The 22,632-nt window shown below is 53.0% G+C and overlaps 2 protein-coding genes across 3 annotated transcripts; both read left to right on the forward strand.

The window, feature by feature from the left end:
* The first annotated feature begins 1,982 nt into the window (after positions 1–1,982).
* Positions 1,983–6,374, forward strand: GJB3 (gap junction protein beta 3). The gene is made up of 2 exons (XM_003276409.4): positions 1,983–2,271; positions 5,537–6,374. Exon 2 carries the CDS (start codon positions 5,562–5,564, stop codon positions 6,372–6,374), a length of 813 nt encoding a protein of 270 aa, XP_003276457.1. The 5' UTR covers positions 1,983–2,271; positions 5,537–5,561.
* Positions 6,375–13,617: 7,243 nt separating this feature from the next.
* On the forward strand, positions 13,618–16,406 carry GJA4 (gap junction protein alpha 4). 2 transcript variants are annotated; one of them, XM_004089742.3, is made up of 2 exons: positions 13,618–13,727; positions 14,761–16,406. In XM_004089742.3, exon 2 carries the CDS (start codon positions 14,873–14,875, stop codon positions 15,872–15,874), a length of 1,002 nt encoding a protein of 333 aa, XP_004089790.1. In that variant the 5' UTR covers positions 13,618–13,727; positions 14,761–14,872; the 3' UTR covers positions 15,875–16,406. The 2 variants fall into 2 exon arrangements, with proteins under 2 accessions (XP_004089790.1, XP_003276459.1); XM_003276411.3 differs by having other exon boundaries at positions 13,662–13,727; positions 14,856–16,406.
* Positions 16,407–22,632: the final 6,226 nt, after the last annotated feature.

Here is a 22,632-nt window from a genome sequence, read left to right on the forward strand (position 1 = left end):
GCATACTTCCATAGGTTAAATGTAAAAAGAATATATAGTTGAACATGAACAGGCGATTTGGGAGTGAGAACAAGAAACTAGGGACCCCGGTGTTCAGGTAGGCAGCTCTGGTTACAGTCTGGTGTTCAGGGAGAAGTCACGTCCGGTGTTGGAAATGCGTGAATCATCAGTGAGTGGATGGCATCTAGAGCCCCAGGACTGGGTGAGCTCACCTGGGAAGGAAGAGACTGGGCCCCGGGACGTGCCCACCTTAGAGGCCAGGATGTGAGGCCTGTGGTGTCAAGGAAGCGCAGGGAAGAAAGTGTTTCTAGAAGGAAGGAGTGTCCCATTGTCCCAGGGGCTTCTGAAGGTCAAGGGGCATGGAGACAGAGGTGTGATTGCTGGATTTAGCATTATGGAGATCCACGGAGACCTTGACAGGCCATTTTTAGTGACATGGTAGGGACAGGAACATTGTTCCTGAGTCAAAAATGAGTCAAAAAATGACTAGGAGGGGAGGTAGAGGGGAGCAAGTCTTGCTCTGACAGGGAGCAGAGCACCAGGCTGCAGAGTAAGGGGCCCCACACCCTCATGCTCACTTCCCCGCCGCCCATGCACAGAGCACGGCACATGCACCTGAGCCACCTGGCACTCCTCAATCTCAGCAAAGATCTTCAAGGGCCACGACCCCAGTGAGTACAAGGGAGCCTCTGCCCTGCGGCTTTTCTGTATCTGGAGACAACACTGCTGGGGCCTCCGGAGCTGGGTCTGTTGTTTATTATCCGTATGACCCTGAACAAGTCATCTCACCCCTGTGTGCCTCAGCTTTCTCATTCATAAAAGCAGGAAGGATTGGACCTTCCTCATCTGGAAGCTGCGAGGATGAAAGAAAGCATGTAGGACAGTGTCAGGTGCAAAGATGCCGCTGGGCTCCCAACTCAGTGCTCATTCTCTACCAAAATGAGTAGGAGGAGGGTGACCATAATTGATGCTCCTAACTTTGGGGCATTTTTGAAAGTAAAAGGGGGCATTGTTAATGATGCCAGCACTGCAAACATAAACCAGTACAGTCCTGGGCAAAGACCATGAGGAGCCACCATAGTGCCAGCAATATGATCTCTGTGGAGACAGGACTCGCGCCCTACCCTAAGATCCAGGGACTCCCAGGGAGGCTGGAAACCCTGGGGTTTTCCAAAAGAGGCTGGGGTGCTGCAGGCTCTTACTAGTTCCCAGTCAGGACACACTAGTAAATAAGACAATGTGTCCTTATCCCCAGGGCACAGCCCAGCCCCACCCCAGCCGCAGACCCACCTGCTTTGGCAGAGGCTATTTACTGCAATGGTATTTGTAATAGAACGAAATAAAAAACCAGAAACAGCCTTAATTTTTATCAGAGTAGGACTGATTAAATATATTACAGTACATATACTATTCAGCTGTGTTTAAAATGACAGAGCAAGGCAGCTCTATATCGACTGACGGGAGAAATGTTATATTTTGCTAAGTGAAAAAAAGCAAAGTGCAGAAGAGTGTAGACAGCATACTTTCACAGGTTAAGACTATATAGTTGAATATGAACAGGCGATTTGGGAATGAAAACAAGAAACTAGGGACCCTGGTGTTCAGGTAGGCAGCTCCGGTTGCAGTCTGCCCCTCTGAGTCACTCCAGGCGGTGACCTCCCCCACCCCGCCCTCATTCCTGCACGTCTTTCCTGGCACAGGACTCACTGTGCCCCTTCCCGCTGTGGAGTGCAAGGTCTGCCCCCCACCCCAGCTCTCCAAAGCGCATCAGCCTCCCTGGAGGCCGAGGTCGAGGGCCCGTCGCACCGGGAGGGCGGGCTCCCAGGGGTGCCCCACGCGCGGTCAAGGTCCCGCGCCAGGCGAGGACTGGGCTGGGCCGGAAGCGGGCACGGTACCCGCGGCAAACTAGCGTAGGTGAGTCCTGATTGCAGTCGGACCTGCCGCCGAGGCACTTAACAGTTTGCAGAGTGCTTCCCGCCCCTGATCTCATTGGAGCCTTTGGACGGCCCAGCCCATGGCCATCGATGCCCCCATTTCACGCCTGAGGAAGCGGAGGCTCAGACGGGCCACCAGCCCCTCCGGAGGCTGGCCCGGGAGCGCCTGACAGCGTCGGGTCTAGGAGCCGGCTCCCTCCTGCTCCCTCCTCCGCGCCGCCCGGGGTGTGCCCGCCGTCTGTGTGCACCACTGCTGAGCCCAGCTCCGGCGCCCTCGCCTCTGCTGTGCGCCCCGGGGACGTGGGGTCAGGCCTCCGCGTTGGCCAAGCCGCCGCAGGTAAGTGCTAGACGGGGCGGGGAGAGGCTGGGCGGGACCCTCAGGGGGGCCGAGCGCTCCTGGCGACCCCCTGCGGCAGGGCTGGGGCTTGAGCCTGCCAGTGCGCTGGGATGGGGCGCAAAGCGGGGGTGCGGGGACCCCCCACCCCGTGCCTCCCAAGCCTCCCTCTCGCCTCTCAATTCTGGGCCCATTAGGGGTCCCGGCTGCGGGAAGGTTCCGAGACACCCCCTCCCCAAGTCCGCAAACTCCCAAGCTGCCTGGGATGGAGGGAAACTGGGAAGGAAAGGGAGCTTTATCCTTCGGGGACATTGTGGGGCGGGAGGCAAGGCTGGGCACAGTACAGTCTGGGGGTCTGGGAAAAAACGGTTGCGCTGGGAGCTGGCTTTGGAGGGCAGCTGGGGGAACCAGAACCGGCTCCACCAGTCCCCAGCCTAGACTTGGGAGGGAAATTCTTTGCCAGTGAGGCTCCTCCCTGCGGTGTGTCAGGAGGGACTGGGCAGACAGCACCCAAGGTGGAAGGTGGGAGCCCAGGAGGGAGCTGCACCCCGGTGGGCAGCCATGGGAGGGTGTCAAGTGGAAGCAGCCGTCAGGGTCCCTCTCTGCTCTCTGTCCCGACAGACGGGGCTCCAACCTCCACTTCAGTTCTTGTGAACTCCCACCAGGTGAGTGGCAGCCTGGGAGGGAAGAGTCTCAGGATTCCACCAGAAAGTAGGAATTATTTCCCTTTAGAGATAAGTAAATAGGGTCAATGAGATTCGGGAATTCTTGGAAGTCGCCCAGCTACTAAGTGGCCAAGCTGAGGTTTGAATCCAGGTGGAACTCCGTGTTCCATGCTATCCCACTCCCTTCCCCCACCACCAGGGCTTAGAAGGAGCAGAGTAGGGCCGGGCGCGGTGGCTCACGCTTGTAATCCCAGCACTTTGGGAGGCCGAGGCAGGCGGGTCACGAGGTCAGGAGATCGAGACCATCTTGGCTAACACGGTGAAACCCCGTCTCTACTAAAAATACAAAAAATTAGCCGGGCGCGGTGGTGGGCGCCTGTAGTCCCAGCTACTCGGGAGGCTGAGGCAGGAGAATGGCGTGAACCCGGGAGGCAGAGCTTGCAGTGAGCCGAGATCGCGCCACTGCACTCTGGCCTGGGAGAAAGAGCAAGACTCCGTCTCAAAAAAAAAAAAAAAAAAAAAAAGGAGCAGAGTAGGGGAGAAGAGGAGGGTTTCCAAGAATGAGGTCTTCCCAATTGCCCCATCCTGCCCAGACTGTGATTCCCGGAGGAAACGCAGCCAGGAGAGCCAGGTGCTGAGAAGGAACTGTGCTCTCTCCCTGTCTCCAGTGTAGGGAAGTCTTTCCCCCAATCCCCCTGACCAGGCTGCCCCCTGACCAGGATCCTGCCCACCCCCCTGTCCCCTCCCTCCAAGCTGCCACACTGAGAACTCAGCATTCACTTGTTTACCCATTCAGCATTGAGTGCCTACTATATGCCAAGCACTGGGCACTAAACATAAAGCAATGAGCAAGACCAAGGTGACATTCTAGAGGGGGAGCCAGATAATAAGACCAAAAAAAAAGGACAAATCCTTTAACTTCAGATAGTGACTAAGTGCTATAAAGAAAACAGAGGGGGCTGGAAAAATTAGGCGGGCATGGCGGTGTGCACCTGTGGTCCCAGCTACTCGGGAGGCTGAGGTAGGAGGATCCCTTGAGCCTGGGAAGCAGAGGTTGCAGTGAGCCAAGGTTGCACCACTGCACTCCAGCCTGGGCAACACAGCAAGACCTTGTCTCAAAAAAAAAGAAAGGGGACAGGAACAGAGTGACAGAAGCAGGGGCTGTTTCAGACCCAGGGTAATCCGGAGAAGCCTCGAAAGAGATGAGGTTTGAGCAGAGGCCTCTGTGATGAGAAGGGTCCACCCATGTGAGGTTCTGGAGGAAGAGCATTCCAGGCAGAAGGAATCAGTAAAAAGCCCCCAGGGCCCTTATTCCAGCGTGGCAGGGTAAAAATGTCGAATCTGGGGTTTCGCTAAGCCTAGCAAGAAGCTAGGAGAGTCTTAAACAAGGGAGTGGCATGAACTGATTTAATGGACTCTAGGGGCACAGGGGGAAGGGAAAAGCCAGTAAAGAGGCCATAATACAGGCCAGGATAATAGTGGTTTGGGGCAGGGTGGTGGCCTCGCAGGCGTCACGCATGCTCAGAGGTGCGAGTCAGCTCCAGGGGGACTCACACGCACATAGGCCCACACACACACGTGGACAGGCAGGCGGGTGCTCTCACACCCACAGCAGCACAGAAACAAGGCACACTCAGGCAGACCCACCCATCCACACCCTCTGAGTCACTCCAGGACTGGGAGGAAGATGTGTGAGTTAAGGCCTGAACAAAGCACATCTTTCTACCACAAGGGCCCTGGCAACTAGTGGGGCTAGGGGTGGCTGGGCTTCCCCAGGCCCTGCACAGGGAGCAGGGAGTTGTCTCTAGATATTCCCTGGATCTAGTGTCCTCCCAGGAGTCAGATCATAAGCCTTCATTCACCCCCCACCTGAACTGGTCTCCCCGCTTCACCACCCAGCAGCTGTGAGACCTTGGGCTGGTTATTTCTCCGCTCTGAGCCTCAGTTTCCCCACTGTAGAATGGGACTTATAACCGCAACTTCACAGTATAGTAGTGAGGCATCCACAAAGTAAACGTTTCAAGAATCTGGTCTGGGGCAGGAGTCCAGCAGAGAAGGGAAGAGGAGGTGGTGGAGAGCACAGGCTCTGGCACCCAACAGCCTGGCCTTGAATCCACCTCTTGTTTTAAATGAGTGACTTGACCTCTCTAAATTTCACAGTAATGATTAGCCAGCATTTGTGGGGCACTTACTACGTACTACTTGCTTTGCAATCGTTCAATTATCAGTTTCATCTGTAAGTGAGGAGCACTGTAATAACTACCTTATGGGGTCATTCTAAGAGATTAAATGAGATTCTGCTCATAAAGTGTTTAGCTTCACGCCTGACTCAGAGTAAACACTCAATAAATGGTGATTGTTACTATCAGCCAAAGCACATTTGCTTCCTCCCAGCATACTAGCTCTGTTGCCTTTGGTTAAGTTATGTAACCTTGCCGTGCCTCAGTTTCCTATCTGCAGCTTGGGAGGATAATAGTTCTGAACTCAGAGGGTCGTTGTGAGGACTGAACAAGTCAGAACTCAGAACACTGCCCGGTACATAGTAAATGCTCAATGAAGTCACCTATTCATTCACACGATGGTTTTTCCTCTAATTCTCTCAGGTAGGCACGGCCCCCGCCAGGCGCCATGGACTGGAAGACACTCCAGGCCCTACTGAGCGGTGTGAACAAGTACTCCACAGCGTTCGGGCGCATTTGGCTGTCAGTGGTGTTCGTCTTCCGGGTGCTGGTGTACGTGGTGGCTGCAGAGCGCGTGTGGGGGGATGAGCAGAAGGACTTTGACTGCAACACCAAGCAGCCCGGCTGCACCAACGTCTGCTACGACAACTACTTCCCCATCTCCAACATCCGCCTCTGGGCCCTGCAGCTCATCTTCGTCACATGCCCCTCGCTGCTGGTCATCCTGCATGTGGCCTACCGCGAGGAGCGGGAGCGCCGGCACCGCCAGAAGCACGGGGACCAGTGCGCCAAGCTATATGACAACGCAGGCAAGAAGCACGGAGGCCTGTGGTGGACCTACCTGTTCAGCCTCATCTTCAAGCTCATCATTGAGCTCCTCTTCCTCTACCTGCTGCACACTCTCTGGCATGGCTTCAACATGCCACGTCTGGTGCAGTGCGCCAACGTGGCCCCCTGCCCCAACATCGTGGACTGCTACATCGCCCGACCCACCGAGAAGAAAATCTTCACCTACTTCATGGTGGGCGCCTCCGCCGTCTGCATCGTACTCACCATCTGCGAGCTCTGCTACCTCATCTGCCACAGGGTCCTGCGAGGCCTGCACAAGGACAAGCCTCGAGGGGGCCGCAGCCCCTCGTCCTCCGCCAGCCGAGCTTCCACCTGCCGCTGCCACCACAAGCTGGTGGAGGCTGGGGAGCTGGATCCAGACCCAGGCAGTAACAAGCTGCAGGCTTCAGCACCCAACCTGACCCCCATCTGACCACAGGGCAGGGGTAGCACAACATGGGGGCTGCCAATGGGACACACAGGGCGGTGTGGCAGGTTGGAGAGGTCCTACAGGGGCTGAGTGACCCCACTTTGAGTTCACTAAGCTATGCAACTTTTGTTTTGGCAGATACTTTTTGACACTGGGCACTGGGCTGTCTAGCCGGGTATAGGTAACCCACAGGCCCAGGGCCAGCCCTCAAAGGACATAGACTGAAATAAGCGAATTAACTATCTATGCTGCCTGCAAGGGGCCACTTAGCGCACTGCTAGCAGGGCTTCCAGCTAACCCAGGAAGGGGTGATCAGGAGAGGCTTCCCTGAGGACATAATGTGTAAGAGAGGCGAGAAGTGCTCCCAAGCAGACACGACAGCAGCGCCAAGGTCTGGAGGCCACACAGAAAGAGACGCTCGCAGTGGAAGGGGGTCTCCCAGCAGCAGCAGGTCTGGAGGCCTGAGAGGGAGCCTGACTAGAGGTTCTGGAGATACCCAGAGGTCCCCCATCCCTTGGCTCAGTGGAAGCCCTCTTTCCCCAGATCCTACTCCCTCAGCCTCAGGCAGCGGTGCTCCCACCTTCCTCCCCACAGCTGTGCTCAGCCTGGTGCCAGCCTTTCAGACCCTGCTCCCAGGGACTTGGGTGGATGCGCTGATAGAACATCCTCAAGACAGTTGCCTTGAAATCAATAAAGGCTGTGTTTTTTACAGGTTGGCACTGTCTCTGGTTCTCCCACACTCCCACCCACTGACAGGACCCTGAAGGTAGGGAAGGTGAGCCCTCAGAAAGGGGAAGAGTTCCATGGCTCAGGGTGGAGCTAGGGTGGGGGCTGTGGCTGTGGCTGTGGCTGCAGCTGGGGCTGGAGCTGGAGCTGGGTTAGGCTGGGGCTGAGGTTGACAGCGGGGAGCTGGGTTTGTACCAGAGGAGGAGGCTGGGGTGGAACCTACTGATACATATGTTGGGATTCTAGTTGTGGCCACAAGAGTGCGCTATGCTCCCTCTCCAACGGCGCTTCCAGCCTTCGTAATTAGACTTCGCCCTGAGTACACACACAATCACTGCCACTCTCACTACAGACAAACCACACTCCCTCCTGTCACCCAGTCACTGCCATCTCAACACACATCCCCACCCTGTGTACACATAATCTCTGTTATTCATACTCTCACTCCTTATGCGCACTCTCAACAGGGCATGTAGTCTGCACTCAAGCATGCCATCCCAGCCTCACCCTGCATTTTATTCGGCTCATCCCATTTTCCCTGAACATTTTGGCTGAACTAGGGCCCTGGCAGGATGCTGGGACTGTGCAAGGAGGTAGGACCTATGCCCACAGAGCTAAGAGACAGGAACACAGGCTCATCTCCCGCACTAACCAACCCCTGGGAGGGCTCACAGCCCTGCTCCCAGTGCGGTGTCACGACCTGAAATTTAGGGGACACCAACACCCAAGGCCAGACCAGAATGGAAAGCAAAAGAGGATGCAAGGCTATATTAACCCAGAGGAACACTTAGTGACTATCGGAGCCAAGGCCAGGAGTCAGAAATTCAGGAGCCAGTGAGCCAAGCACCACAGCCAGCAAAGACAGGTGGGGTCATCACGGAGACAGAACAGCCAGTGGTTCACCTGTGCTCTCACAAGTAGCCAGTAGAAGGTGGATAAGCCAGCCAAGTTTAAAGGGCCCACGGCCGGCTGACACTGTCCCTACACTCCCATGACTGATTCATAGCTTGACCATTCCTGAGCACAGCTTCACCGCACTGCATCTTGGGCAGGCCTTCAGAACCTCAGTCTTGCCATCAGTATAATGGGAATTGGATCAAGCAGGGTCCTAGCAGAAAACAGATGGCACATTCAAACCAAGTAACTTTAAAGGGAGCTTCCTAGAGAGACTGTTTTCAAAGGTATGGCTACTGCAGCACCCTGGGGCTAGTACCAGGGTAACAGTGGACACGGTGCCTCCAATCCCGGCAACCAAGTAAATCCCCCAACTTCACTCTCCCATCCACTTGCCTGCTGGTGGCTCCCACTGACCTAACCCAACCGGAAGTCAGAGGGTAAGTCAGCCTCCCAGTGCACAGGGCAGGGACACAGGGAATACGGTCAGCATGACACCCAGTTGTTCCTACACAGAGGATTTTTGTAGAGGTAGAAGGAGACACTTGTAGGTAAAACATCAGCACAGCACTAATGTATCTGATAAATTCCCGGGTACGACTGTACTCAGGAAAGTCTCCGCCTGGTGCACTGGAGGTCAGCCTCTGCTTGGGCTGGAGGGTTACAAAGGTCTCAGGGAGGGGTGATCTCCACCTACTTGCCAGCATGCATTCCACCATCTTCCTGGGTGGTTCTGGCTGCCTGGCCAAGGGTGGCTTGGAGGTCAGAGTAACCAGAGAACATCACTGGCTATTCCTGCAGAGAATTAACGCTCGGCAAGGAATGAGCTTCTAGTCCTGGCCCTATTTCTCCCGGCTGTGGGCCAGGACCATGGAGGAGGGGACATTCCAGCCCTGCACAGCCTGCCTTTGGCCTGGAGCTGTTCTGAGCAGTGCAGTTCACTGATCTCATCCAGTATGTGTTGGGTGACTACTATTCACCACCAAGTCCCAGGGCACATCATGTCACCACAAGGTGGCCCTCACGTCCCCTTGACCTTCTCAGGGTTCGTGCCTCTACCTCCTCCTTCCCCACCCATGGGGATTCACTGCAAACTCCCTCCAATCATGCATATGAGAGATTAGGATTTCATACAGTCTTCAAATCTACATCTGCTGTGTAAGGTCACAGCCACCCCGCAGCCCAAGATAAACAGGACATTCCTTTGTATTCATTCACCCTGGTCCAAGTCCCCATATGGACTGAATGTTTGTGTCTTCCCAAAATTCATAGGCTGAAGCTCTACCCCTCAGTGTGATGGTATTAGGAGGAGGGGCCTTCAGGGGTCATTAAGTCATGGGATGGAGCCTTCTTGAATGGGGTTAGTGCCCTTATAAGAAGAGACAGGAAAGAGATGATCTCTCTCTCTCTCCTCCATGTGAGGATACAAAGAGAAAATGGCCCTCGCCAAGAACTTGACCATGCTGGCACCTGGATCTCGGACTCCTGTGCTCCCCAACTGTGAGAAATGAATGTTTGTTGTTTAAACTACTCAGTCTTACAGCCACCCAAACTGACAGCACATCATCTCTCCCCGGGATGACTGCTTCCATCTCTCGCTTCCTGCCCCTGGCTCTGGGAAGTGGACTCTGAGGAAGGGCTAAGAGGGTGCACCGGGGAGTGACTCCTATAAGTGTAAAGGGGAGGAAGCAGGATTGAGCAACAAGACGTGTCCCATGCGGGCAGTTCTGCACCAGACAGCAATGGCGAGGAGTTGACCACCCCCTGGTTTAGTCATGGCCTGAGGCCACCCCAAAAAGAACATGGCCACCTAGACAGCAGAAGAACACCTGGAAGTGCTGATAGGTGGAGGCAGTCAGCTGGTCAGGCTCCACACCGCTAGACAGCAAGTCCTACGTTGAAGGGGGATGTCTGTCTGTCACCCGCCCCTGTAGTCTATTCCCAGCACAGCAGCTGGGGTGATTGTGTCAAAACCTAAGTCAGGCCATGTCACTCCTCTGTCCCAAACCTCCAAAGACATCTTACACAGGCCTTCAAGGGCCCACAAGATCTGCCCCAACCACATCTCGCCTGTTGCCTTTCTAAACTCACCTCTCTTTGCTCACTTGCTGCAATCACACTGACCTCCTGCTGTCCCCCAAGCCAGGAAACACCAGGCACACTCCTTCCCCAGGGCCTTTGCATCCTAGGTTCCCTCTATCTGAAATGCTGTGCCCCCAGATAGCCACGGGGCTCCCTCCCTGCCTTCAGGGCTTGCATCAAATGTCAGCTGCTTAGTGAGGCATTCTCTCCTCTCCTACTAGAAATTGAGGCCGGCCACAGTGACTCAAGCCTATAATCCCAGCACTTTGGGAGGCCGAGGCGGGTGGATCACGAGGTCAAGAGATCGAGACCATCCTGGCCAACATAGTGGAACCCCGTCTCTACTAAAAATACAAAAATTAGCTGGGCGTACTGGCATGCGCCTGTAGTCCCAGCTACTTGAAAGGCTGAGGCAGGAGGATCGCTTGAACCTGGGAGGCGGAGGTTGCAGTGAGCTAAGATCGCACCACTGCAAAGACTCCATCTCAAAAAAAAAAAGAAATTGAAACTTGCCACCCTGCACTCTCACTCCTCCTTACTTCATTTCCCCCAGAGCATTCATCACCATCTAACGTGTTCTACATTTTGCTAGAATGTAAAATCTCCGAGGACAGGGATTTTTTTGTTGTTGTTCCCTGGTTATCTCCACTGTCTAGGATAGCCCCACAGCACATAGGAGGTGCTTAGTAACTATTGCTTTTAATAGCAAAAACCACAATTACTTTTGCAACAAACTAAATACTTGTTGAATTAACAAATTTATATACAGATCTGGTGCCCTGCTAGGTGGTGGAGATATAAAGACCCAGCTGCCTGCCCTCAAGGGGCCCACAGTCTAATGGAGGAAAGGAGAATAAAGATAAGTAGACCATGTACCAGGGAATGGGGAAAGCGAGGAAAGGGGAGTGGTTTACTAGAGACAGAGTTTCAGTTTCGCAAGATGACAAAGTTCTGGAGATCTGTTGCACAACAACGAGAATATACTCAACACTACTGAACTGTACACTTAAAATCCTTAAGATGATACATTTTATGGTAGCTGCCTTTTAACACAATTAAAAATTTTTAAATAACAACAAAAACAAAGCACCATAGGTAGTGGCTGAGCTGCTGAGAGCACAAAGGTACACCTAGCACAGAGGGGGCCAGCAAGGGGACTTATGGGAGAAGGTAACAACTGAGAAAAGCCCTGATTCACAGCGTTCAGCATGTGAGGGTGCTCCATGCAGAGGGAACAGTATGGACAAAGGCAAGAGCGCACAGAGAACCCCATCAGTGAGACCTGGCTGGGTCACAGCGAGAAGGGTGAGGGGTAAGGCTGGAGAAGTGGCCAGGGACTGGAGGTTGGGGAGCCTAGGCCTTACCCAAAAGGTGATAGGGAGCCATAGATGGCTTTTCAGCAGGGCGATGTTGGTCAGATTTCTAGGGAAGTGTGGAGGCTGAGTTGGAAGGGTGGGGCTAGAGGCCAAGAGACCAGCTGGGAGGCCACTGAGGTGGCGGCAGCCTGAACAGGACCAGGGCAATGGGAATGCAGGGAAGCATGTGATTCCAGGGACATTTCCAGGTGGAATGGCCAGGTTGTGGTAACTGTTGTCTTGGTTGATCCCAGCTTCTTCGTCCTCTGGGGAAGAGGCCGAGTTATTCAAATCTCCAAAGCCCTTGAGGAAGGGGTCAGAGCAGGGTGAGGGCCGCCTTGACGTCACTCCCCAGCCCTCCACTGGCTCTTCCCTCCTTCCCAGTATACTGAATCAGAAAGGCTTTGGGAGAGCTGGGCCCAGCCCCAAGAGAGGAAAACTCGGTAGTGAGCAGAGGCTGCAGTGGGGGCGTGGTGAGAACCATCCTCCAGGGGCCTCGGTTCTCATGCCCCCAAGGGTCAGAGCTAAGTGGGGCAGTTGTTAGCTTCAGAAATCCAGGAGACTCAGTTCAGCCTGGCCCTGAGGGAGAGGCCTAGAGGGGAAGCCAGCCCAGCCGGATCCCCCAGGGCAGCTAGCCCTGAAGTTCTCAGGTCTGCATGTCCCCAGAGATGTCCTCGTGCTGGACCCGAAGACAGAACCCTCAGGGACCCAGCCCTGGGGCCCAGGGAATCCAAGGACTAAATCTTGTTGTGGAGAAACAGGGACTTCTGTGCCACCAGCCCCAGGCCTCAACAGCCCCTGCCACCTTCCCTGTCCTCAGCTGCGCCAGCCCCTACCACCCTCTAAGAACAACCCACAGACCCTTTTTGTTACAGTATCACAATGTTTTTAGCCACCACTCACTTGAAAAACTTTATGTACCACTATTACACTATGTGCTTTGATCACACTGTATGCCATCAACCCCACAAAGCAGATACTATCACTATCCTCATTCTGTAGAGGAAGAAATTGAGGCACAGGGATTTGAGTAACTTGCCTAAGGGTGCAGGAGTCAACAGCAAAGTCTCAACTCCTGGGCTCAGCCACCAACAAAGTCTCAGCACTCCGAGGGCAGTGGCCACAGTCTCAGAACCCCACAGCTCCAGGCCCTGGAGCCACACCCATGCCGCCCCTCTACCTAGAATGCTCTTCCCTTCCACTTGGCTAATGGAGGGGGAAAAGCATTTCCTCTCCTTCAGGAAATGTTCCTAACCAAGTCCCCTGGGAATCACCCTGTACCTCTCAGGAGAACTTCCCACATTTATTATCTTACCGTTATCCAAGGGCTGATATGCTCCATCCCTGCACCAGCCAGTGAGGGAGGAGGCCAGAGACCAGGGTTGGCTTGTTCCTCAGGGTATCCCTGGGTCCCCAAGCAGCGTCTGCAGCCCAGCAGACACTCACTGATGTTCATCCACCTGTGATGCCTGAATGCATGACAGCAGGCTCCGCACAGCCCTTTCATTCCTATGGATGTCCCCCGCACCACCCAGCCACCATTTAGAGGCATAAGAATGGGGTCCAAGCTAAAGGTCAGGTGGTTCCCCCACCCCCAGTCTCAAGGAGTCCATGGGAATTGCTTAATGGCCTCTGATTGTGTAGCCTGCCCAGGCATGGGGATGTTTGAGAATTCTGGAAGAACGTGGGCTGGGTGTGGGTAGAGACCCCAGCTCCACCACGTAGGCTGGAAGGTGGATTACAACCCCTGTCCCCCACTGGAGCTTCACACGCCGTAATTAGCCTTGATTGCCTCATCCTGGCACACTAGGGCCAGCCACCTAGCAAATGAGTGGTCCCCACACCCCATCCCCATCCGCCCACCCCTCACAGCCCCCCAGGCCAGTTGCCCAGATCAACAGCCCTTACTGCAACCCTTTCAAATCCAGCCACCCTGAGAGATCCTGGGCTGGGAGAATTCCCCTTCCCCGGCCAAAGAAACGACAGGAGAGTTTACCGTCTGGAATACCCGGTGGAGAGAGAACAGAGGAAAGGAAGGGTAGGTCAGCCCCTCCTGCCCCTCCCCACCGCAAATCACAGGCCCACCTCCCCGGAGTGGGTTTAGGGAGTCTGCACCTCCCAGTCCCCGCCCTCGCCCTCTCTCCAGCGCCCGCCGCCCTCCCCGTCGCATTTCCTGCCCCCACCCCGCCCCTCTGCGCTATTTAAGGCGCCCCGCCGCTCGTGCGGTCCAGCAGGGCTCCCGCGGGCGTCGCTCCGGCCATCGTCCCCACCTCCACCTGGGCCGCCCGGCAGGCAGGCGGTGAGTCGGGGGCTAGGAGGGGACCGGGAGCGCCACCTGCTCGCGGGAGGCCGGGCGGAGTCTTGGGTCCTCCCAGGCCGGGACGGGGGTTGCTGCGGAACGCCCGCCGCGACAGAGCCGCGCTCACCCAGGTGGCCTTGGCCAGGCTCCCACCCTCTTTCCATGGAATCCTTGTAACAACCCGAGGCGGTAGGAATACTATTGTTTCCACTCTACCGTGGAGGAGACCGAGGCGCCCAGAGGTTGTTCCTTATCCAAGGGGCCGCAGTTACTGAAAGGCAAGATTTGAACCCAGGGCCGCTTCCAGAGCCTAGCTCTAAACAGCTTTGCACTTGGGAAGAGGCAGCTCCCCCTTGGGAACTTTGTGGCCCGTGCCTCACCCTGCAATGACAATTCCTTTCAAGAGTCTAGAATTTGCCAGCATCAGCTTTGGAGGTGGAAGAGGGTGGGAGTGGAGGTGGAGGAAGAAGACAGGACCAAGTGTCCCTCCTCAAGTGGCAGGTGGTCATTATTGCTGCCCGGCGGAGCTAAAGGATGATGCTGCCTTCAGCTCCTAAAACCCCTGCCGCCTCCCAGCCCTTGCAGGCTCAAAGATTAGAGTGAAGCCAGCTAGGTAAGATATGAAGCGGGGAACAGGGACGTGAGGCTTTGAGCCCCCTAAGAAGCAGAAGATAACCCCTCTACCATCAGAACCAGCTCCCACTGTCTGGGGGTAGCCAGCCTTGGGCAAAAGGGAGGAAGGGCTTAGCCCAGCTGCACAACTTTGGATAAGTTCCTCAAATTCTGTTCCCATAGGCAAAGGAGCTTCAACTCCACCCAGATTTCCTTGGCCTGTGTCCATCCTGGGGCAGTGGCTCGGGGACAAGAGGGACATAGATGTCTGATTAGGCAGGGACCTTAGCCAAAGCAGAATGAGACCATACAAAGAGGTTGGCAGCCATCATCCAAAGATCTGCTTTGGGTCCTGCCTGCACTGCTGAGTGGGAGCCTCCAGACCAGTCCTTCTCCTTCCTGAGCCTGCGTTTCTTTGTAGGTAGAACGGGCGTGGCAGACCTCCCCACAGGCTTGTTGCTAGGCGAACGAGAAGGATGCCATGCTGACACGCTGACGTGCTCTGTCTCCTTGCAGACGGAGGCCCGGGAGCCATGGGTGACTGGGGCTTCCTGGAGAAGCTGCTGGACCAGGTCCAGGAGCACTCGACCGTGGTGGGCAAGATCTGGCTGACGGTGCTCTTCATCTTCCGTATCCTCATCCTGGGCCTGGCCGGCGAGTCAGTGTGGGGTGATGAGCAGTCAGATTTCGAGTGTAACACGGCCCAGCCAGGCTGCACCAACGTCTGCTATGACCAGGCCTTCCCCATCTCCCACATCCGCTACTGGGTGCTGCAGTTCCTCTTCGTCAGCACGCCCACCCTGGTCTACCTGGGCCATGTCATTTACCTGTCTCGGCGAGAAGAGCGGCTGCGGCAGAAGGAGGGGGAGCTGCGGGCACTGCCGGCCAAGGACCCACAGGTGGAGCGGGCGCTGGCGGCCGTAGAGCGTCAGATGGCCAAGATCTCGGTGGCGGAAGATGGTCGCCTGCGCATCCGTGGAGCGCTGATGGGCACCTATGTGGCCAGCGTGCTCTGCAAGAGTGTGCTAGAGGCAGGCTTCCTCTATGGCCAGTGGCGCCTGTACGGCTGGACCATGGAGCCCGTGTTTGTGTGCCAGCGAGCACCCTGCCCCTACCTCGTGGACTGCTTTGTCTCTCGCCCCACGGAGAAGACCATCTTCATCATCTTCATGTTGGTGGTTGGACTCATCTCCCTGGTGCTTAACCTGCTGGAGTTGGTGCATCTGCTGTGTCGCTGCCTCAGCCGGGGGATGAGGGCACGGCAGGGCCAAGACGCACCCCCAACTCAGGGCACCTCCTCAGACCCTTACACGGACCAGGTCTTCTTCTACCTCCCCGTGGGCCAGGGGCCCTCATCCCCACCATGCCCCACCTACAATGGGCTCTCATCCAGCGAGCAGAACTGGGCCAACCTGACCACAGAGGAGAGGCTGGCTTCTTCCAGGCCCCCTCTCTTCCTGGACCCACCCCCTCAGAATGGCCCAAAATCCCCCAGTCGTCCCAGCAGCTCTGCTTCTAAGAAGCAGTATGTATAGAGGCCTGGGGCTTATGACACCCAACAGAGGGGTCCTGAGAAGTCTGGCTGCCTGGGATGCCCCCTGCCCCCTCCTGGAAGGCTCTGCAGAGATGACTGGGCTGGGGAAGCAGATGCTTGCTGACCATGGAGCCTCGTTGCAAGTTGTTCTTGAACACCTGAGGCCTTCCTGGTGCCCACCAGGCACTATGGCTTCCTCTCCAGAATGTGGCTTTGCCTGAGCACAGACAGAGTCAGCATGGGATGCTCTTGGCCAAGGGTATTGGGGGCCCTCTGGCCTTTTGCAGCTGATCCAGAGGGACCCAGAGCCAACTTACCCCAACCTCACCCTATGGAACAGTTACCTGTGCACAGGTTGTCCTCAAACCCTCTCCTCACAAGAAAAGGCGGATTGAGGCTGCTGGGTCAGCCTTGATTGCACAGACAGAGCTTGTGCCGGATTTGGCCCTGTCAAGTGGACTGGTGCCTTGTTTTCATCACTCCTTCCTAGTTCTACTGTTCATACTTCTGAAATAAACAGGACTTGATCACAAGTAGGTGTGTATTGATGCTATCACGATGTGCTGGGGGGTGGGGGGATAGAGTTCTTTTGCCCAGGCTTCCTTTACTTCTTGGTCCTGTATAATCTCTTTGGTCTCTATAACCCCTAACTCCAGCCAACAACTTGAACCCTCAAACTCATACCTTCTGCCACCAACAGCCCTGATTCCTAAATGCTATGCCTTTTGAAATGCCTCAGACACTATCTTCTTTTCATCCCCACTGCTCCAGTGCATTAATCAGTGGTCAAAGCATAAATGTCCTTGCCCTGCCTCCCCCATGTCCATCGTCGCCCTGGCCACACTGCCGCCTGCAAAGTGCTTCCTTACTGGATAGTTTGCTCTCCAAGCGTGCCTGCCAGCCAAGCCCTTCACAGTCCAGTTCAGACGGGCCCTGCACTCATCCCACCTCATCCTCATCCTTGGTATTTGGGAAGGGAGGTTTAGGTCACTAGTCCTTCCTACCTTGGCCCTTTCTAGTCTGCCCACCAGGAGAAGCAACTGAAGGATCTGCTTCCTATCTGCTCTCCATGCACCCAGACCTCAGTGAGGACAATGGCAATGTACAGAAGCGGAAGAGACTGGATCTTGCCAATGAGCCACAAAGGCTGCAGAAACAAAATGAACAATTGAACTGGGTCTTGACTAGGAGTTCACTGGGGAGGGAAAGAGAACACTGAGCATTCAAGCGGAGAAAACTGCTTGTGCAAAGTCAGAGGAGGGATTGACAGGCTGAGGGGGCACTTAGGTCCTGATGAGCCATCTAGATACAGGAGGTGTGGCTGAAGATGGGCCCACTGCTGGCAGAATTGACCTATGTGGAGGCGACCCAGGTAGGGGACAGCACGAAGTAGTGACCCTCAGAGGCAAGCTGGTTGTCCTCCCTTCCCAGGAGCATCTGGGGCTAGGGTTGAAGAAGGAAAGGGGGTCTATCTGATGTGGCCACATGCTTCTCCTTGAGAGCCACGATGCCTTTACAGCAGGTTGGCAAGTTGGCCCCTCTCCCATCAGGATGGGTGTTGAAAACACCAGCTCCATACCCCTCATCCAGAGCTCACTCGCTCACTCGCTGCTTACCCAGCGAGTCTGAATGCTCAGCCTAATAAATTACGACCCTCTTCCTCTTCCAGCTGTGGTCCCCATTGTTCCCTCTGAATCGCTGAAGTAGATCAGGCCAGCTTCCTCATGGCTCCCAGATTCACCCAGTATGTTCCCACCCTGCCCCTGTGTCAGCATGCAGTGTCCCTGCCCCCCACACTTCGAAACTCCACAAATCCTTTAAATACTACCGGACCCTGGAAAAGGCCTTAGTGCAGAAGAGTGAGATGAGCTTGTCACCAGAGGGCCCTGAATTTAAATGCTGTGGTCTAGAGTCGATCATTTCGCTTCTCTGAGTCTCAGTTTTCTCATCTCTAAAATGCAAATAACATTACCTGCCTCACAACTGACAGGAAACCAAATAAGTGAAAGTATGTGACTGTGCCTGGCTCAGTAGTCATGCAGTAAAATCAAGCTCACACCTTTCAGCCAGACTAACATAGGTTCTTCCTCCAGGAAGCGCTCTCTGACTTCTCCAGCTAGTCTCCAGCAATGACCTCTGCCTCTCAGGGATCTGAACCACTGCTTGATTGAGTGAGGCTGGGCTCAATCCTGAAAGCCTCAAAAAGGAGGCTGTTCACATACTGGAAGTCCATGACCACTGGAAGTTGAGGTCCTTGTCTAAGAGATTCTCCTCCAGCCAGGGTGAGAGGCCAGAGGCTGCAGGTTAGAAGCCAGTGTTAGAGCCAGCATCACCTGAGGGGTTTGAGAGCCCTGGTTTGGTGTTTCTGTTATCCCCAACCTTTCCTACTTTGGAAGGGTAGGAGAAGAAAGGGTTCAGTGAGCACAGATGGCATCCTTCCCCTCCCTCAAAGCTCACCCACTCTGAGCTTGGTGTCAGAGCCGGGGTCAGGCTGGGGCTCAGGAACTTGGACCTTTGGCAAAACAAGTTGGGTCCTAGACTGGTGGCCACACAAACACAAGCACATAGGGGCTGGGGATTTAAGAGTGAGGACAGTGTCATGGGGCTGGGATCACACCATTTGGGTTGGGGATATGGTGAAGACTTTATGCAGAGAAGAGCGGCTGTAAGCCCCATCCCACCTGTATTCCCTTGCCAAGGCTACTGTACCAAAGTACCCCAGACTGCACGGCTTAAGCAACAGAAACTGATTCTCAGTTCTGGAGGCCAGAAGTCTGAGATCAAGATATCCGAAGGGCTGGTTCCTTCCGAGGGCTGTGAGGGAGACTGCTCCAGGCCTCTCTCCCAGCTCTGGTGTTTTGCTGGCAATCTTTGGTGCTCCTTGGGTTTTAGACGCATCACTCCCATCTCTGCCTTCATCTTTGCCTGGTGTTCTCCCTTTACCTGTGTCTCTGTGTCTAAATGTTCCCCTCTTTATAAGGACATCACTCATATTGGATTAGGACCCACCCTAATGACTTCGATTTAACTTGATTACCTCTGAAAAGAACTTATTTCCACATAAGGTTACATTCTGAGCTATTAGGGGTTAAAACTTCAATATATCTGGCAGGAGGTACCATTCAACCCATACGACCACCCTCGTATCCCCACCTCACCTCCAAGCACTGGTCAGGCAGGGGGCTCTGGAGAATTCTAGGTTTGTTGGACGCAGGCATCTCCTTGGCGATGTCACTAGGATGAAACACAGCAGGTTCACACCTTTCTTTTCCTTTGTTTCCTTCTTCCTCTCACCAGCCTATCCCTTGCTGCCACCAACCAAAATCTAAGTTGACAGCTGGTGGCTCTCAGTTAGAGAAAGAGCCATCGTTTGGAGTTAGGAGACTTGGCTCCTACCTCACACCTCTCATACACGCTTGACTATAGCTCTTTCCCTTCTCTAGGCCTCAATTTCCCCATTGTGAAATGAAAGAGTTGGATGAGAAACACGTATGTGACAATAGGTATGAGGAGCATTGTGTGTGGTAACCTGTCACTGATCATTGATCTGAAACTCATGAATCAGAAAAAAGTCAAGGTTGTTTCTACAATAAGATTAATTCCAGTCACTTAAATTCACATTGCCTTCCTGAGTAGGAAAGACGGGGATGGGGTTATGTGGAGTGCACTGGGAATTTTGCATAACCCAAGGTCATCTTATCTATGACCGATGGGAGCATGAGAACATCACGGGCTGCACATAAACAAGGCTGTCAAGCTGGGTGATGTCAAAACTTCTTCCCAATCTAACATGCTGGCTCACTGGCCACTGGCTTGCCAGCCTCATGGTTCTATCACCTCCAGTTCCTTGACTAGGGATTCTTCGTTTTCACACCAACCTCAGCATGACTATTGACGTTTGCAGGAAGAGGTATCCATCAGATGTCAGAGAGATGTCAGAACATCTCTCTCCACCTTTAAGAATCTCTCTCCAGCCTTGGCTCTGATCCCAGAGCCACAGGACACTCAGTTCTGTCCTTCCCAAACAGTAGTGCAGCCACATACAGACAGCCACCAGATCCAGCCTGAGCCTGCTCTCCACCCATTCCTCCAGATAATCCTAATTTCCAGAAGTCTCTGGCCAACCTGCAATTTGTTTACTTTCCTCTTTCTTCTTTTTTTTATTTATTTATTTATTTTTTTTTTTTTTTTTTTTTTTGAGACAAAGTCTCCATCTGTTGCCCAGGCTGGGTGCAGTGGCAGTGGCATGATCTCAGCGCACTGTAATCTCTGCCTCCTGGGTTCAAGCAATTCTTGTGCCTCAGCCGCCCCAGTAGCTAGGATTACATGTGTGCACCACCACGCCTGGCTAATTTTTGTATTTTTAGTAGAGATGGGGTTTCACCATGTTGGCTAGGCTGGTCTTGAACTCCTGACCTCAAGTGATCCATCCACCTCGGCCTCCCAAAGTGCTGGGATTACAGGCGTGAGCCACTGCACCTGGCCTAATTTCCTCTTAACACGTGCCACCCTCCCTGTATGCTGGACATGACACTCCAGTTGGTCCAAATCCAGATTATTGCCTCTCTTGCCCTAAAACTTCTACCTCTCTTAATGCAACCTAAGAATATAATTTTTTTTATTTTCTCCTCCTTTACATATATATAAATTCTTTTGAATTATAAAGATAATGCATGATCACTGTAAACAGTGAATGAGATCTCACCATCCAGAGGTAACAACTGTTAATATTCAGAAGTAATTCCCTCCAGCCTTCTTCCATGCATATTTTAAAATAAAATCTTAGTAAAGATACACCTACAATTTTATATTATGCTTTTTTCATTTTATGATAAATCATAAGTTTTTTCCCATGTCGTTAAGAACATATTTTTGGAAATACCACTTAAAGGCTTTCTCAGTGCCTGCTTCAACCATGACCCTGATACTGGATTTTTAGGATGTTTGCAACTAATCATCCTCTATTATAAATTGTACTGTGATGCAGATGTCTGTACCTAAATGTTTTCCAAATTTCTATTTCCTTAAAAGAAAAAGATATTCCAAGAAGTAAAATTACTGGGTCACAAAGTAGGAAATTTTAAATAAAGAAAATTTAGGGGCTTTTATCTGATTGTGAAAGTGATTCATTGTGAGTGACTCAGAAACACAGAAAAGCACAAATTACAAGAAATGAAAGCACAAACTCCCTCTGAGTGGGAATGGGGGTGGAGCTGAAAACACCCAGCCCAGGGATTCCGTCCCCGCACTGAACAGCTAGGTGACCACACCTTCCCAACTCTGTGAAGAGGTGGAGGTTTATTCTCTGGAGAGGATAAAACAGAGAAATGTGGTCGGGTGCGGTGTGGCTCACACCTGTAACCCCAGGACGGAGGTGGAGGCGGGAGGATCTCCTGAGGTCAGGAATTCGAGACCAGCCTGGCCAACATGGTGAAACCCCATCTCTACTAAAAATAGAAAAACTAGCCGGGCGTGGTGGTGCGCACCTGTATTCCCAGCTACTCGCACTCCAGCCTGGGTAACAGAGCGAGACCTTGTCTCAAAAAAAAAAAAAAAAAAAATCGAGAAATGCCAGGCATAATTGAGGGTAGTAGCACCATAAATAAAACAGAGGAATTCAGTGGAAGTTTACATATGAACAGTGGGTCCTTCTGCCTTCTCCCCAAAATTGGCTCCCAAAACACTGGCTGATGGATCAGGCAAAAAAAAAAAAAAAAAAAAAGACAGAGAATCTGATCTAGCCTGAGGTCACTGGAAGCCTGCCTGCAGGAGGTGGGCTTCAGAAAGCCTGAAAGGTGAGAAGGAATGATCTAGGAAGAGATGGGGAAGAGCATTCCAGGTAGACGGAATAGCACTTTCAAGGCTCTGAAGAAGGAGGAAGGGGCTTGATATATTTGTTGTTCAGGGTTGTTTTTGATATAGACTGCCAAACTGCTTCCCAGAAAAAAATTACTCATTCGTTCAATAGCATTGCATGAAAGTGCTCATTTCAAGGTACACATATAAGCATTATTGTAATTTTTAAATTCCTTTGCCTATTATTAATTATTAAACAGGGAAAAAATGGTATCACGTTTCAATGAGTGAGGCCTGATTACTAGTGAGTGTAGACTTCTATGTGTGTGTGTGGCAGGTCTTACTCTGTTTCCCAGGCTGGAGTGCAGTGGTACAATCTCGACTCACTACAACCTCCATCTCCCAGGCTTAAGCAATTCTTGTGCCTCAGCATCCCTAGGAGCTGGGATTATAGGTGCATGCCACCATGCCGGGCTAATTTTTGCATTTTCTTGTAGAGATGGGGTTTCACCATGTAGCCTAGGCTGGTCTCAAACTCCTGGACTCAAGCAATCCACCTGCTTCGGCCTCCCAAAGTGCTGGGATTACAGGCATAAGCCACCATGCCTGGCTAGTGAGGGTAGATTTTTTAACGTATACTTCTTCAGCACTTATGTTTGTTCTATGAATGTTTTTTGCCCATTTTTCTATCAGGTTTTACTATTTTCTGATCAACTTATATAAACTCTTTATAGATACAGGATATCAACCCTTTATCCGGCATATGTTATAAAAATTTTTCTGTATTATTTTGTTCCTTTGTCTGCAGGTATTTTTAATTTCTATGTAGTCAAATTTATGGATTTTTTTTCCTTTCCAGTAACTTTAGGCTTACACTGTTATCCCCTTTTCAATATTATTTTTAATTTTATACTTTAACCTGGCTTGAACATAATAGGAGACAAATAATTATTGAACAAAAGA

Source organism: Nomascus leucogenys, chromosome 12 (genome assembly GCF_006542625.1).
Source record: "Nomascus leucogenys isolate Asia chromosome 12, Asia_NLE_v1, whole genome shotgun sequence".
Classification (NCBI taxonomy): domain Eukaryota; kingdom Metazoa; phylum Chordata; class Mammalia; order Primates; family Hylobatidae; genus Nomascus; species Nomascus leucogenys.